Source organism: Temnothorax nylanderi, unplaced genomic scaffold (assembly GCF_030848795.1).
Source record: "Temnothorax nylanderi isolate EJ_2023f unplaced genomic scaffold, tnyl_v1.0 TNYL_tig0037_pilon, whole genome shotgun sequence".
Lineage (NCBI taxonomy): Eukaryota > Metazoa > Arthropoda > Insecta > Hymenoptera > Formicidae > Temnothorax > Temnothorax nylanderi.
The window spans coordinates 1,217,803-1,232,660 of NW_027249099.1; the positions used below are offsets into that span (position 1 = coordinate 1,217,803).

The 14,858-nt window shown below is 36.3% G+C and overlaps 2 protein-coding genes, 1 long non-coding RNA gene and 2 other non-coding genes across 7 annotated transcripts in view; 2 read left to right on the forward strand and 3 right to left on the reverse strand.

The window, feature by feature from the left end:
* The window catches only part of LOC139771259 (uncharacterized), a 116,805-nt gene that overhangs the window by 96,215 nt on the left and 5,732 nt on the right, over positions 1 to 14,858 (reverse strand). The gene's annotated exons all lie outside the window — the stretch shown is intronic.
* Positions 797 to 3,939, forward strand: LOC139771254 (uncharacterized). Its single transcript, XM_071703888.1, has 6 exons — positions 797 to 1,140; positions 1,524 to 2,419; positions 2,549 to 2,711; positions 2,812 to 3,083; positions 3,184 to 3,401; positions 3,691 to 3,939. Exons 1-6 carry the CDS (start codon positions 797 to 799, stop codon positions 3,805 to 3,807), a joined length of 2,010 nt encoding a protein of 669 aa, XP_071559989.1. The 3' UTR covers positions 3,808 to 3,939.
* On the reverse strand, positions 4,398 to 4,469 carry Trnah-gug (transfer RNA histidin (anticodon GUG)). The gene has a single exon. It is a non-coding gene; the product is annotated as a tRNA-His (tRNA).
* Positions 4,950 to 5,021, reverse strand: Trnah-gug (transfer RNA histidin (anticodon GUG)). The gene has a single exon. It is a non-coding gene; the product is annotated as a tRNA-His (tRNA).
* On the forward strand, positions 7,118 to 13,646 carry LOC139771255 (phenoloxidase-activating factor 2). Of its 3 annotated transcripts, none has more exons than XM_071703889.1 (6): positions 7,118 to 7,260; positions 9,366 to 9,765; positions 11,498 to 11,800; positions 12,063 to 12,331; positions 12,512 to 12,675; positions 13,101 to 13,646. In XM_071703889.1, the coding sequence occupies exons 1-6, from the start codon at positions 7,167 to 7,169 to the stop codon at positions 13,302 to 13,304; spliced, it is 1,434 nt and encodes a 477-aa protein (XP_071559990.1). In that variant the 5' UTR covers positions 7,118 to 7,166; the 3' UTR covers positions 13,305 to 13,646. The 3 variants fall into 3 exon arrangements, with proteins under 3 accessions (XP_071559990.1, XP_071559991.1, XP_071559992.1); XM_071703890.1 differs by having other exon boundaries at positions 9,366 to 9,729; XM_071703891.1 differs by having other exon boundaries at positions 7,138 to 7,260; positions 9,370 to 9,765.

Genomic DNA, 14,858 nt, shown 5'->3' on the forward strand with positions numbered 1-14,858 from the left:
TGAATTAATTGTCATTTATTATAAAATGAATTATTGTAACATTATCATAACACATACTTTTTCATCAGTTCAATTTTTATTTTTGTTTTTACTATAGAGTTTAGCAATTGTATTATTTAAAGATGCAGCTAGCAGTCAAAAAATTTCGATATAATTGCAAAGGATATTAGCACATTATTTTTTACCTGTCGCCTATCGAGTAAGTAGGTCACATCTTTTATATTTGACCAGTTAAATGGATCGTCCTTCGCGCACACACGTACATACATACTATAGAATTATAATTAGATTATTTAAACGTGAAATTATCAATATTAATATTGCAGCGCGCTTATTTCAAATTTCGCCTCTATCGGATAAATTATTTTGTACTCACCCGATTAATCATTTTCTCGTTTCATAACAATACAATTGTACAGTTACAATTATATTATTCGAACAAGCATTTTTATGTTTAATTATATAATAAAAAACAGTTATCGATTTAATTTTTTTTATAAGCGGATAAAAATTTTGTGATCTCTCTCCGTATTATTACCACCTAAATATTTTATTTTTTTGCAAATCCCTACTCTCTTTAAACGCACGCCGATGCATGACGCGTTGCTATTATATTGCGCCTTCGAAAATTGGTCGTATGACAAAAGATAATACGCTATTAGCGTCATATCTGCATCTGAACGTTCCCCATAAACCCGGGAAATACTAGCACATCCTGTATACATAAACCCGCGCTCGTGTTAAAAAATCGTTCAATAGACAGCGAGCCACCGGATAGTAACGACGACTCGTCGTCATGCGGTTCTACGTGTTGCTGGTGAACGTAGTTGCTGCCGCGGTGACGATGATCAGCGTCGCGATCACCTCCGAAAAAGTGAATCGCGGACTCGATCAGATCGAAAGACCGTTGCGAGTTGATAGTATAGTCTCTCCTCAAAATCGGAACGTGGAGCCATTTACTGATTCATCGTCTATATTCTTCTTGCATCTGCTCAAGTATAAACCGCGGTATCAGAAGCTAGACAAGATCCCTACTACTACTGCCGCTGCGGTAACTAGAGCTTGCATCTGCGTACCTTTTTATTTATGCGACAGTAATCAGACAATCATCACCGATGGGAGCGGAGTAATCGACGAGCGGTGAGTTGATCATCAAAGTTCAAAATTCTTAATTAATCTAATTACTTGCCGCTAGAGAGAGAGAGAGCATCCAGGTCTTAATTAACTTTAATCTAGTTCAGTTGATCTATACCAAATTTTAATTTAATTTTATAACTATCGTAATTTCAATTTTATTCATTTTACCTATTTTACCTTTATTCGCCTTTACCCTATCGAGTTTTAATTTTTATACTTTATTTAGTCCTAAACTCTGATTTATTTTTACTTCTCTTTTTAAGTTATAAATTTTAAGTATTACATTAAGTATTACATTTAGTTCGCTAGCTAAATTAAGTTTCAAGCTAGTCGACATTGATAAAATCAAAAGTGTTTAATAATATAGAAATAAAATGACTGTGCAGCGCTGGAATATGTCCTGGGGAATTGGATGTCTGCTGCTACCCGCGAAAAGCTACACCAATGCCTACGACACCTCCAACTACACCACCAATAGTAACATTTCCAACTACACCACCAATAGTAACATTTCCAACTACACCACCGACAGTAACATTTCCAACTACACCACCGACAGTAACATTTCCAAATCCTCCCACGACCGTACTTCCGAACTGTATCTGCGTAGTAACATCGCTATGCGATCCTAACGGAATAGTCACCATACCTGGCGAGGGTATAATAAATCCGCGGTACGGATTGTGCCCCGGCAACCTGGTCTGCTGCAGGATATTGGTGACCACGACGCAGCCACCGACGAATCCTCCGACCACGATGACCACGGTACCACCCACGGTGGCCACGTCTGCACCACCTGGACAGACACAACTATGCTTCGTATGCGGCAATGTCACTCAATGTTTCACCTGCGTGACTGTCATTACACCCGGCGGTGGTGGCATGATAGATCCCAGATTCTCTCAGATCTTGTCAGACGGAAATGTCTGCGCGGCAATGAGCATACCGTCCTGTCAAAACACGGCATCAGACACGCCGATTACGAACCTGGGCCCGTTAAAGAACGCGGGTACATCGCAGGAATGTTACTGCGTGAAGACCTGGTTATGCTCTGAAGGAAACACGGTCAGTTTGGACGGTCTTGGCATAATTGACTCGAGATTCACGGCGTGCTCGTCGGCAGATCAAGTGTGCTGTCGGCTCGCAGGGATCGATCTTCAGGGTCTTCGCAACGCTGACACAACTCTCGTGTCCTCGTCCAGAAGTCCCGTCGCGAACATACCATCCAATCGCTCGTCCTCGCAGATCGCTTGTGGTATACGGGACAATAGTTACGCGCCGCGTAAGTATAAGCCGTAGTCGTTATATTCGTGTCAACGACGTAGCACGTAGTCTAGGTGAAGTATAAATTCAGAACAGTATATTAATTCATCATTAATTCTCGAACAATAATGATAGCAATCGCTTACAGCGCAGCCTTTCCCCCCTAACTCCGAGAAAACCTATTTTGCTGAATTCCCATGGATGGTCGCGCTTCTCCTAAAGTCCGCGACCGGCAGTCCTTACGTTTTCCACTGCGGTGCTTCAGTGATCAGTAACGGGGCCGTCCTCACTGCCGCCCATTGCGTTGTGAAGTACGTGTAGAAAGACGCAAGAAGCGATTTTTCAAAAGATCTCTCGCAGTTCCGTTGGTTCTAATCGGTTCATTTTTTCTTCGTCTCAATTTTCCGACAGCCAAAAGCCCGAGAATTTAATTGCACGCTTCGGACAATGGAACTTGGGAAACAATACACAACCATTGCCTACTCAAGACGCGCAAATCTTCACAATAGTTGTGCATCCGTCGTATTATAGCGGTGGACTTTTTCACGATGTAGCTGTCCTCGTTTTGGCAGAACCAGTCACTTATAGCGCGAACGTCCTGCCGATTTGCCTGCCCGAACAAGGTATGGTCTTCTTGACCGGGACCAGATGCTACGGAATAGGATGGGGCAGCGATTCGTTCGGTGAGCCTCGAATTGAGATTACAGATTTCTACTTATCATTTCTTTCGGCTTATCAAAAACAAGTATTCATTCACAATTCTCAATTCACAATCACGTTCAGGACCGGAAGGACAATATCATGCCGAGCTTCGAAAGGTGAGTCTTCCTATCATCGATCAAGGGGATTGTCAGACGCGTTTACGAAGCACGAAATTGGGTCAATACTTTGAACTGCATGGATCGTTTATTTGCGCCGGCGGCGAAACAAATAGGGACACGTGCCGTGGCGACGGTGGTGGACCATTGATTTGTCAAGCCGCTACGGGACAATTCTTTCAGGTGAGCTTGATTATAATAAAAATAATATCTTACACATTAGAAAGAGTTCAGCAATGAACAAAGCGGAATGGATAGATTTAATACTCTCTTTAATTCTTTTTCAAATGTTTTCCCTATTTTAAGCATCCGCGTGACTTACGTTGTCATACTAATTATGCTCTTTTAATCAGTAAGATTTCATTATTGTTTTTTAAATTCTTGTTTATCTATACAATCTATTATTAATTTTATTACTGAATTTTTATATTACTGAACAAAAGAAATAGACTTGAATAAATTCTTATTTTAGGCTGGTATTGTATCATGGGGCATTGGTTGCGGAGCTTCTAATGTACCTGCGGTATACGCCAGCGTATCGCAACATAGTCAATGGATAGATCAACAGTTCGCGACTTATGGCGTATAATGATGTGTGTCGTGTGTAGTATATTTAGTGATTTCTAATGCAACGACTGCGATTACGTGCCGTTTACGTATGCTAATATCACTCGCATAACTTATGACAATTATTATAATAATAAAGTGCAATGATATTTTATTAACTGTATACTTTATTTATCTTAATTCGCTCGAGCATCTGTATTTTGTTCAATCTTCTGATCATACAGCGAGTAATCAATGCGTCATAAACACATTCTCCGAGAACGAATATCTGAATATATTTGTTTTAGTTAATACGATAGCTGTGTAACACAAAGCTTATCACGGCACGACGAGCGTGGGAAAGAAGCTCGGAGGTCAAGCATATATCGTTGTTCTAGTTTCAAAGCAAATATTTCTCGTATGTATTTTGAATTATGCGACAAACTGTTATTCGCTACAAAGTTGAGCACGATTTATTGATACAACGAGACCAATCTACAGATCCAAAGAAAATTGCCCTAGAAAAATCTATGAAACATGGCAAACCTTCGTACTTGCACGACTATATTATCTGGATATGAATAATCAAAAAATTCACAAAAAAGGCTTCCACCGTGACAATGTTATACACATTGCCGTGACCAGGATTCGAACCTGGGTTACTACGGCCACAACGTAGGGTCCTAACCACTAGACGATCACGGCTATTGGAAGAATCGAATGGAGTCTCGGAAACTGAGCACAATGTTTGCGCCGATAAATAAACAAATTTTTCAGTAATTAAATATATACTTTGATTAAGACGACTGTAATAAACAATATGGCAAATTATTTATAACAAGATAATTGTATGTAGCGAAGATAATTACAGAATTTTGCAAAAGTTAATATTTTTTTATAATATATTTTAAATATATTAAATATCTCTTTTTTTCTATCATATATTCGATATACAAATTCAAGAAATTCTGAAAGTAAATAGTTGACAGTTGACAGTTGACGGTGCTGATAGTTATTCTCCACAAAACACGAATATCTGAATAAAAGATCGATAAATTATTTTGTAGAGAAAAACGTTTTTTAAGCACATAATTTCGCGTGGTTATGATTTTCAAACGCACAATTTGATGTTACTACGAAAATTAATTAAAAAAAAAACTTCCACCGTGACAATGTTATTCACATTGCCGTGACCAGGATTCGAACCTGGGTTACTACGGCCACAACGTAGGGTCCTAACCACTAGACGATCACGGCTATTGGAAGAACTGACTCCAGAACTGGAGAATCGAGTAGAAGACTTCCACCGACCTAATATTTTTCCAATAATTAAATATATACTTCGTTAAATACGGTTATACAATAAATCATACAATATATTAAATTACTTATACTAAAATAATTGCGTATATTGAGAATAATGTAAGATTTTTGTTATAGAAATTAATAATTCCTTCGCATAAATATATAACATTTTTTTTAGAAACGTTACATATTTATGCATTAAATTGAATAAAGAAATAGTATCCATTGTAATTACTATATTTTGCATATTTGCGCTTTTCACAGCGCAATTTCACCGAGTTCAAAGTCTTTGATGATAACGTAATAACAATATTTGTGCAAAGCATAGTGCAGCATTTATCGCATCAAATATTGAACTTTGCTTATCACATACAGTTTTATTTTATTTATCTTTGAGAATTAAATTTTGATCAAATCGGAACAATCAATCTGTGCTACGTTTTTAAAACAAATCGAAAGAGACACTCAATCTTAGATTAAGCAATGCTTCAGTATTGTAAAATTGAATTATATATTTAAGAATACTTCATTCTACAAAGCGTTTTATCGACTTTTTACGTAAAGATGCACACATGGGAAATAGTTACCAATGATGTTAGCCTTATTGCATTTTTGACGAAAAGAGACAACCGTTTCGTTAAGCTATGTATTCATGACTTCCTGCTAACAATTATTATTATTATCGTGATGGTATCTTTTGGATGACTACAAAATATTTTAACGTTCGCAACTCCTTCCGCGTTCTGGTCGTACTCATTACTGTAAATAATACATAAATAGCAGCTTCGTCATTTTCTTTCATGAAAGAGTTATAAGAGAAACGAATTGTTTTTTGATTGCGCAACCAAACTCAAATATTACGAATCTTCGATTTCGCGAATATTATCCTAATATTTTTAACTCATCTATATTTTTGCAAAGTGTTCGCAATCGAGCTGATAAATATTCTCGCGTTCGGTAAAATGAGGATAGTGGCATTTCCGATCAGATATAATGTCGAATGAAACGCTGTTGCAACACTTGCGGACAATACCCGATGATTACGTGTCATCCGAATCGTGTGCAACCAAACGGCACGACAATCTCGACAATCTCTCTCTTTTTAACGACGTGCGTCATTTATGACGTTTAGGTAGCACGTATTGCTGACTAAATTCAGTTTTTTAAGACGCTTTTCCTCTATCGAGGCATTAAACGAATCGGGGTAGAAATTGTCTGCATTATATACTTCTCACATTCCTATTAGCTTTAAGAAAACTTAAACGGCGAACTATTACGATATACGGATATTACGTGTTAGTATAAAAAGAGAAATAGAATTATGTAAATAAATTTTCATATTAATATAAATATCAGTGACCTGCAATGACTTTTTTCATAATTTTTCAGTTCAGATTGAAATCCGCAAATTTATCGTCGTTGTCTCTCTCTTTTTTTTGTGGCAAACTGCACGGAGGAAAATCGAAATATCACGGCAAAAACGAGATGTCCGTTGTCATGTTTACAATGCCTTCTAAAGAATGATCAGGCTCACACACCTACTTGACCTTAACACAAAAAATTTGTGAATCCCAAACTTTTTACGAAACGGGTTACATAAGATAAGATAAGCTCGCAATCGTCCAGTAAGAACTTATAAACTGAAAGACCATTAATTTATCATGTATATCCGCTCACAATTATAGTTAAATAAACTGTTGCCTCTTATGGTTTGTAAGGATCTGGACAAAGATCAGAACTGACATCAGACCTTTCAAAAAACTCATTTACCCAATTCGAAAAGTTTCTTGCTGCGGAACATATCAGTAAGGATTCGCTTGGTCATTATTGACCTACGGTCAGTTGGGTCAATAGTATATACATATATATTTTTTCAAAGAATTTTTTTCGTATGTTGTATGCGTCACGAGAAAGGGGAATTTTGCATCAAGGGAACGCGTGAGTTTCTCTATTAAAACTTCCAGGAAAATCACGTCGATCCTCAGGGTCAATGTAGGTGGGAAATGCCGGTTCTCCAAGTTCTCGGTGTAGTAATGACACAGAAGGAAAGTGGGGAGAATTCATGATAAACGTGCTCGGAGTGGGGATCCTATGTGAATGTACAGAGGACATCACGATTCTACACTCGGGCATCGCTCCTTCGAGTGTAAGGTGTCGTTCGCTGTTCGTCGTGTTTCGGTGTTTCCTTCTGGTGAGTGACCATGCCAAATTTAACTAGGATTTAAATAGATTTACTTTGTTCGAGTGTTTTTTGAATAATAGTCAATAAAGTTTGTCATTTGTTCGCTTATTCGAGAGAGAGAGAGAGAGACAGAAAGGGAAATCGGAGTCTGAATATTATGTTGTATGATTTTTTTTACGTGACCTTGGCAATCTAAATTTCAACGAAAAATTTTCATTATTTAATAATAACGATAATGTCGAATTTATTTGTTTGTTTTAATATTCGTATATTCGCAGATCGCGTTTATTACATTAATTTATATAATCATGGTAGTGATTATATGTATAATTTCGATATGTAAAATTATACTATGATAAATTAATCTTCTTTCGCAATTCCTTGATGCAAAATTTTTGCAATTCCTGAATATAAATAGCCCGACGGTGATACCGGTTTAACGAAATATGTTAATCTATTAGTTTGTGATCATTCGACGCCGCAAGGTCAGTGGCAAGTAGTTTTAAATAAGTGTATCGTAAGAAGATCTTACGACTGAAACTGTTACACAATGTGCTGTTTGACGCATCGGTTATCAAATAAATGGGATTCACGTGGTAAGAAAACATCGAATACTCGGAATAAATAGCAAAATATTTCTAGTCTCGCGCTACGAGCGTGTTATGCGCACAAATAAAATTAAGAAAATATTTTTGTATGATGACACATATCACATATCCGTGCGCATCTTCATTAGGCGCGGCGCGGAAGCACCTCGAAGATAATACTAATTATCTGATAACATCAGATGTTCTGGATAATTATGTGGTCAAATTATTGCGTGTATTCCGTAGTTTTCAGAAAAGATTACAAGTATCCTGCCTGAAAGAGGATCGAGTGCCTTCTCTCGGATTTAACATCGTATTGGAAGTTTGAAACAGTTTTACTGTTACTGTTATAAGAATACCTTAGAAGTGGGATATTGAATTTTTCTCGTGCATTAATATTTTTTATGAAACTTATAATGTTTTACAGAACAGATAAAAAAAAGAATATTTATTTTGAGGTAATTAATGCATGAGAACCGTTAATGTACCATTATTTGTTTACAGTTATAATTTATTCGTTACAGTTATAATTACAGAAATTCCAACATCCCGACTTTACTTTAGATATTTAGATTTTCTTTGTGCGGCCTATACCTCAAATTCGACCTAAATTATTTAGGTCGCCTGCTGTAAACACTTGATAGGCGACCCGTATTTTGGCCGTTATCATTTGCGATGTAAACGCGCGATTGCGCGCGACGCGTCCTAAAAGCTTTATTTGCTTGTTCGGATTCGCTGCAATTCAGGGCGATCCCAAATACGATCCCGTTAATTTTTAGGTCTCTTTCGGTGTAAACGAATGTTGACTAGAAATAGGTCAGGCCGCGATCAGGTCGCTGGGTGTAAACGTAGCCATTATGCTTATCAGGAATTACTAGGATTGTGGAACGCATAATATAATTTAATCTCATATTCTGATAACTCGGAATTCCGAGAAAATTGCATAGTTTACCAAATCACATAGAAAAAATACGTGTTATTACTGGTATTCTTATTTCTTTATTAATCTGTAATTATTATAAGTTTTCGAAATCTAATCTTTTTCATTTCAATATAAAAGGTTTTTATTTGGAGACCAATCCGATTGTAATAAGATAAAGTATAAAACAACAAGCCTGTTCTATATTGCAGTAATATTCGAGACTCTCTCTCTCTTTCCACACGTTTTAATATACCTCTATCTGTTAGTGCATCACGTAAACATATTATCTATATTCAAGCATTCTCTTATTCAATAATGCTTCTCGATGATAGCCGAGAATTGCCGAAGACTAAACGCTTCACGTTAATGATCGCACGAAAGACAATATCGTCAAAGATCTCACGAGTTACTTAGTTTGCACTCACTTCCTTCGATTTTCTAACTTAAAGCGCACCGCTATATCATCGCTATTTATAGCTTCGAAAAAAAAAGATATCTCTTCTTTATGATTGCCATTGCGAGGAGTTTTCGTAAAATCAGCCATGATCCGTTCCGCAACGTTCCCACCGATATATACGTTATACCACTTTTCGTATTTGCTTCAGGTAGACCAGACTTGACGCAAACCATGTGGCAACTGGTTTCCGCATTGACCTTGGTTGGCGTGACTTTGGTGACGGCATTGCCCGCGGCGCAACAAAACGACGGTAGCCTCGACGCTCTCATCGCCCAGGCATTCCCCACTGCTAAGACGACACCTCCGTCAGTGCCCCAGATAGGTGGCGATCTCGATAGTCTTATTCGAGACGTTTTCAAGAACGGAAATGTCAGCACCACTACCCCCAGAAATGTTATCCTCGGCATAGAGAATAAAACACCCTTGAAACCTGCCGACTGCGAGTGCGTGCCTTACTATCAATGCAAGGAAGGCAAGATCGTGGAGAATGGGGTCGGCATCATCGATATCAGGTCCGATTTTGGTGATAAGGATGAGAAGCGCCCGGGGTGAGTTTATTGACCAAAGATCGGAGTCTCGACCGGTTTTTTCACCGGATAGCGATGGACCACGGCATGCCGCGAAATTTTCGTTCAGACAGATGCAGACGATTAACGCTCCCATTGGTATCGTAAAATCGAGGTGGAAAAACTTTAACCACAACTAGTCTCGGTAGAGTTAGATATGCGACGATAACTAGTAGTCTTTTCCCACTGAATTGTGCAAGAAACTACTCACATGATCATCTCCTCGTTTTCAACTAAATTACTAAATTGGTACTGGTATCCCATGCACGGCTCTATTTTTTATTACCAAGATGTGCGTAGTAATAGTAATAATATAATCTCGCATTTAAATATATACTTTAGATTTTAAAATTAAATATACTCGCACATCCCTTCTGATTTATTTATAATTATTGGTTGTTTTTTTTCAATAGTGTAATAATAATAATACACAAAAAGGAGAATTTCTTTTTAATAGTTTGATAAAACGAATAAGATATTGTTTGTAATGTAAAGATGTTTTTTAGAGAATAGTTCTTAAAAGTGCAAAACATTCAGCCACAAAAATTTTCTGTGCGAATTGACAGATATAAAATTTTGATACTATTTACTCCTTCCTTTAAGTCCTCCTAATGTACAATAAATAATGTCGTTGAATATGATTATGGCATGCTTGGTAGTTACAAGTAGTTTGAACCGTATATAGAAAGTGAGTGTGTTAGAAGGAAAGCGGAAGTGTCGATGTTGCTAAATCAGGAATGGTTTGAAATTTCTTTTGTTATGCGATTGTCGACTCTGGACACAATATTGCGCACTCATAAATGACGTAATTAAATAAAATTCCGTATAGCAGTTGACGCTTATTGAGAATATTGTGTTGTTATAATATTCGAAAAAGTAACGTTCTAATTGATGCAATAGTGAAATATTTTGATCATTGCAATTGAAATTGTAGATCAAGTTGGAAAATTGAAACTGAAATATAACTGAAACACCCGGAACGTGTATCACGATCAAAACGGATCAAAATTAATTACTCCGGAATCAAAAGTCGGCACAATTTGCGATTAATTTTTGATAAAAGTACTCTTAATCCATGGCTGAATTTGTATATATATACATCTATACATATATATAGATATTTTTATCTTGTTAAGATTAAATTTAATAAATATTCTCTGTAATAGTTTTTAATTTAGACGGTTTATTATTTTTAGCATGCCGCCTCACTATTTTCGCAGCATGAGACTATCTTTGGACAATGAAATTCCTCTGGAGTCGCTAATAAATAATATATGCTGTCTTTACTTTAAGCACAATTTCACGTAGATAATTAAACCGGAGAAGAAACAATTGTCGGAAATAATAATTACTTTTTTCTTAATAATCACTTAATGATCTAAATCATTTATGATCATATTCTAATTTTATTTTGACTGTAGAAGAAAAACTTTTCTTAAATTAATAACATAATTTTAAATGGACTCTTTCTCATTATTTAACGGATTAAAAAAATAATTTAACATTGCTAGAAAAACGTTGCTCTTAAAATGTTATCAAAATTAAAAATTTAAAGTACAAGCTGCAAAATCTATTTTAATCTTTCTCGGATATTTTTCAAATCTCTTTTTTATTAATATGTTATCTATGCGAATAAACGATCGGATCTATTTGCATAAAATTAATTAGGATAATAGGTCCTCACGTTTTCACGATCACATTGTGGAATATTTAGAGGTCTTGGACCATGCGACAACTACTTGGATGTTTGCTGCAAAGCGCCGGATCTCCTGCCACCAGTCACACCTCCACCGACCAGTACCAGAACCGGATGTGGACAGCGACATCCTGAAGGAGTCGGCTTCAGGATCACCGGCCAAACCGATAATGAGGCCCAGTTCGGCGAGTTTCCGTGGATGGTGGCCATTTTGAAGGAAGAGGCTATTGGCGCTAACGGCCAGAAATTGAATGTTTATCAATGCGGCGGAGCTCTTATCCACAGACAAGCCGTTCTCACTGCGGCTCACTGCGTCAACGGGTCAGTAGTCTTGCCGTGAATATCTTTGCGATAACAAATAGTATTTTTGCAGATATTCGATATAACCTTGATTAATAAAACTTAATTAAATGACCTTAGATATTTCAAGTATATTCAAGTATCAAGGAATATGGATAAATAACTCTCGCTCGTGCCATGGTGCGCTACATTCGAACGTGGGAATAGACACTATTTTGCATTCATATCTGTTACGCCTGTCACTCGTTATTTCTCTAATTTAACAATACATTCCGATCAATAGGAAGCAACCACAGGAGCTGAAAGTTCGCGCGGGAGAATGGGACACACAGACGAAGAATGAGATCTATCCGCATCAAGATCGGGACGTCGAGAGGGTCGTGGTTCACGAGGGCTTCCATTCGGGTGCGCTCTACAATGATTACGCTATCCTGATCCTGAAGACCCCGATCGAGTACGCGGAGAACGTTGATATCGTGTGTCTACCGGAAATAAACGCGAACTTCGACGGATCCAGATGCTTCGCCAGCGGATGGGGAAAAGACGTATTCGGTACGTCATTTATATATGTTTTCAGTGTGCGAAAAAATGAATATCGATCGATTGAATCTTTCCGCAATAGCTCTAACTTTAATATATTATTAGAGTTAGCTGTTCGCAACGATCGACTAATAATGGATTTAGATCGACCTGAATATGCAACCGGCATAATAATTTTATATTTAATTACAGGTAAAGAGGGACGTTACCAAGTGATCTTAAAGAGGGTGGAACTTCCTATAGTACATCGTGATAGGTGTCAAGACATTATGCGTACCACCAGATTGGGAAAATACTTTGTTCTAGACAGAAGTTTCATCTGCGCGGGTGGAGAACTAGGAAAAGATACCTGCAAGGTAAACTTGAGATATCTTCCACGGAAATTCTTTTAACTCCGGAGATTCTATAAAATTCGTATCTTATCTGCATCTACATAGTACAGCATTTCGACACAAAAGGAGAATACAAAAATTCTAGAGACTTTAACATTTTCTTCGAATAAAAAAAATCTAAATTCAGGAAATCTATTTTTAGAAAATCCGCGTGATAAAATTCAGAGCCGAATGTTTTCTAACTCCTTCTTGCGCTTAATATAATTATACTTTGCAAAAAGAAGAGCATAAACTGGAATAACAATTATCTAGGAATTGGTGCTAAATTATTCAAGATAAGCGCGGCTTTTTCTCGAGAATTTTCTGCAAAGAAACTTCCTATATTCCTCTCCTCTCTATTTTGTATGCGGTCAAAGAAAAGAGTGATTTTTCAATCTTTTTATTTGCAGGGCGACGGTGGAAGTCCACTCGTGTGTCCGCTACAGAATGATCCGACCAGATACGTTCAAGCTGGCATTGTAGCCTGGGGACTTGGCTGCGGCGAAAATGGAACTCCCGGCGTTTACGCTAACATAGCCCATGCCCGTCGATGGATCGACGAACAAATGGCCTTCTACAATCTGGACAATAGTGTTTACCAATATCCTAACTGATTACTCTCGTCCAAAGTACCAACATGGACCACGCAATTTTTTTTATTTTTGGCATTTATTTATAAGTACTAAGTTTTTTTTACATCAAATAATTTTAAATTGAGAACAAATGTGATGTTAGCAACCTATCACGTTGACGATATAGGATTCCATGAATCTCTCTAATATTAAAAAAAAATCCCGCGTTATTTTATGTTCGTAGTTTGAGTTACGCGTTTGAAAGTGATTTTTTCGTGGAAGTTGATATGTGCATGTGACGAAAAACGAATAAGACTTGTAAAAATCAATGTATGTCATTTTGTATATGACGCACAAGCGAATAATACATTTTTATTAAAAATAGGAAGACAATATTAAGTTTATTCCCTACTGAAACCTTAAAAGTATGTAATGATTTTTACTTGATCAATTATTGATTTGCCGGCGGTAAATTGTAAAATACAATGCTCCCCATTCTGTTATAAAGGTAATTTATAAAAGTCCAGCTTCAAAACTTTTAGACCTAGTCGTTCTATACGTGATAAAATTAATTTGTCAAAAACATTGTCACTATAATTTAGTAAAGTTTAGTATGTATTAAGAATGATCTATTTATAAAAAATTTTCTAATAAATTAATTGAAAGAAGTGGGTCGATTTTTGGTAATCACAGTCACTCAATTTAAACCTATTGGGTTTCTTTCTAAGGAGACATGTTCAGATTATTGTTTACTCAACAAAAACTCTCTCTTTAAATAATTTGCAGTCTAGAATAGTGATTTGAGGTATTATTGTAAATCAAAAAACATATTGAGACCATGTTCAGATAAACATCTTTTTTTATAATGACCCATATACTATCATCTCCCAAAATATTTCCCTGTCCTGACTCATCCTGTATAGAACGGAAACTTTAAAGCTGCACAAAGACTTCATTCTATACCTAAATCATTCTATATCTTTATAGATTTTATATCGAAAGAAATTAATTTGTTCTTTTATAATTCACGTTCAATAACACAGATTGAGTAAGATATGTAAAAAATCTGTTTCTCTAGTTGTTTTATATATAAACCAATAAATATATACAATTTAATCTATATATATATATTTAATGCACGAAACGAGAACAAATTCGATATATTTTACTAATCTGCTTTCGGACATGTAATGGAACATAACCTGTAAAAAGAAATTGGGTTTTTTTTATAAATGCTAGAGAAAAATTATGTGTAAATGCAATAAAATAATTTCTTAAAAGTTTGCACAACTTGCAAAATATTTATCTCATTTATATTAAAAAGTATTGCGGCTAGACTGAGAAAAACAATGATCTAAATAATAATAAATGAAGGGTACAAAGGAAAAAACGATCAAAGTCCACTTTTTTGTCAAAATTAATCTGATCATGCTATCTTGTAGCATTTTCAAAGAACTTTTATAATTTTTATCTGTTTTGATCAAGAACAGTTACAATTCATTGGAAATAAAGCCGAACGATGTACCGTGCTAGGGGAAAACGATCATAATCCACGCGCATGAGGAAGAACCATCAGAATCCAATAGATATCTGATG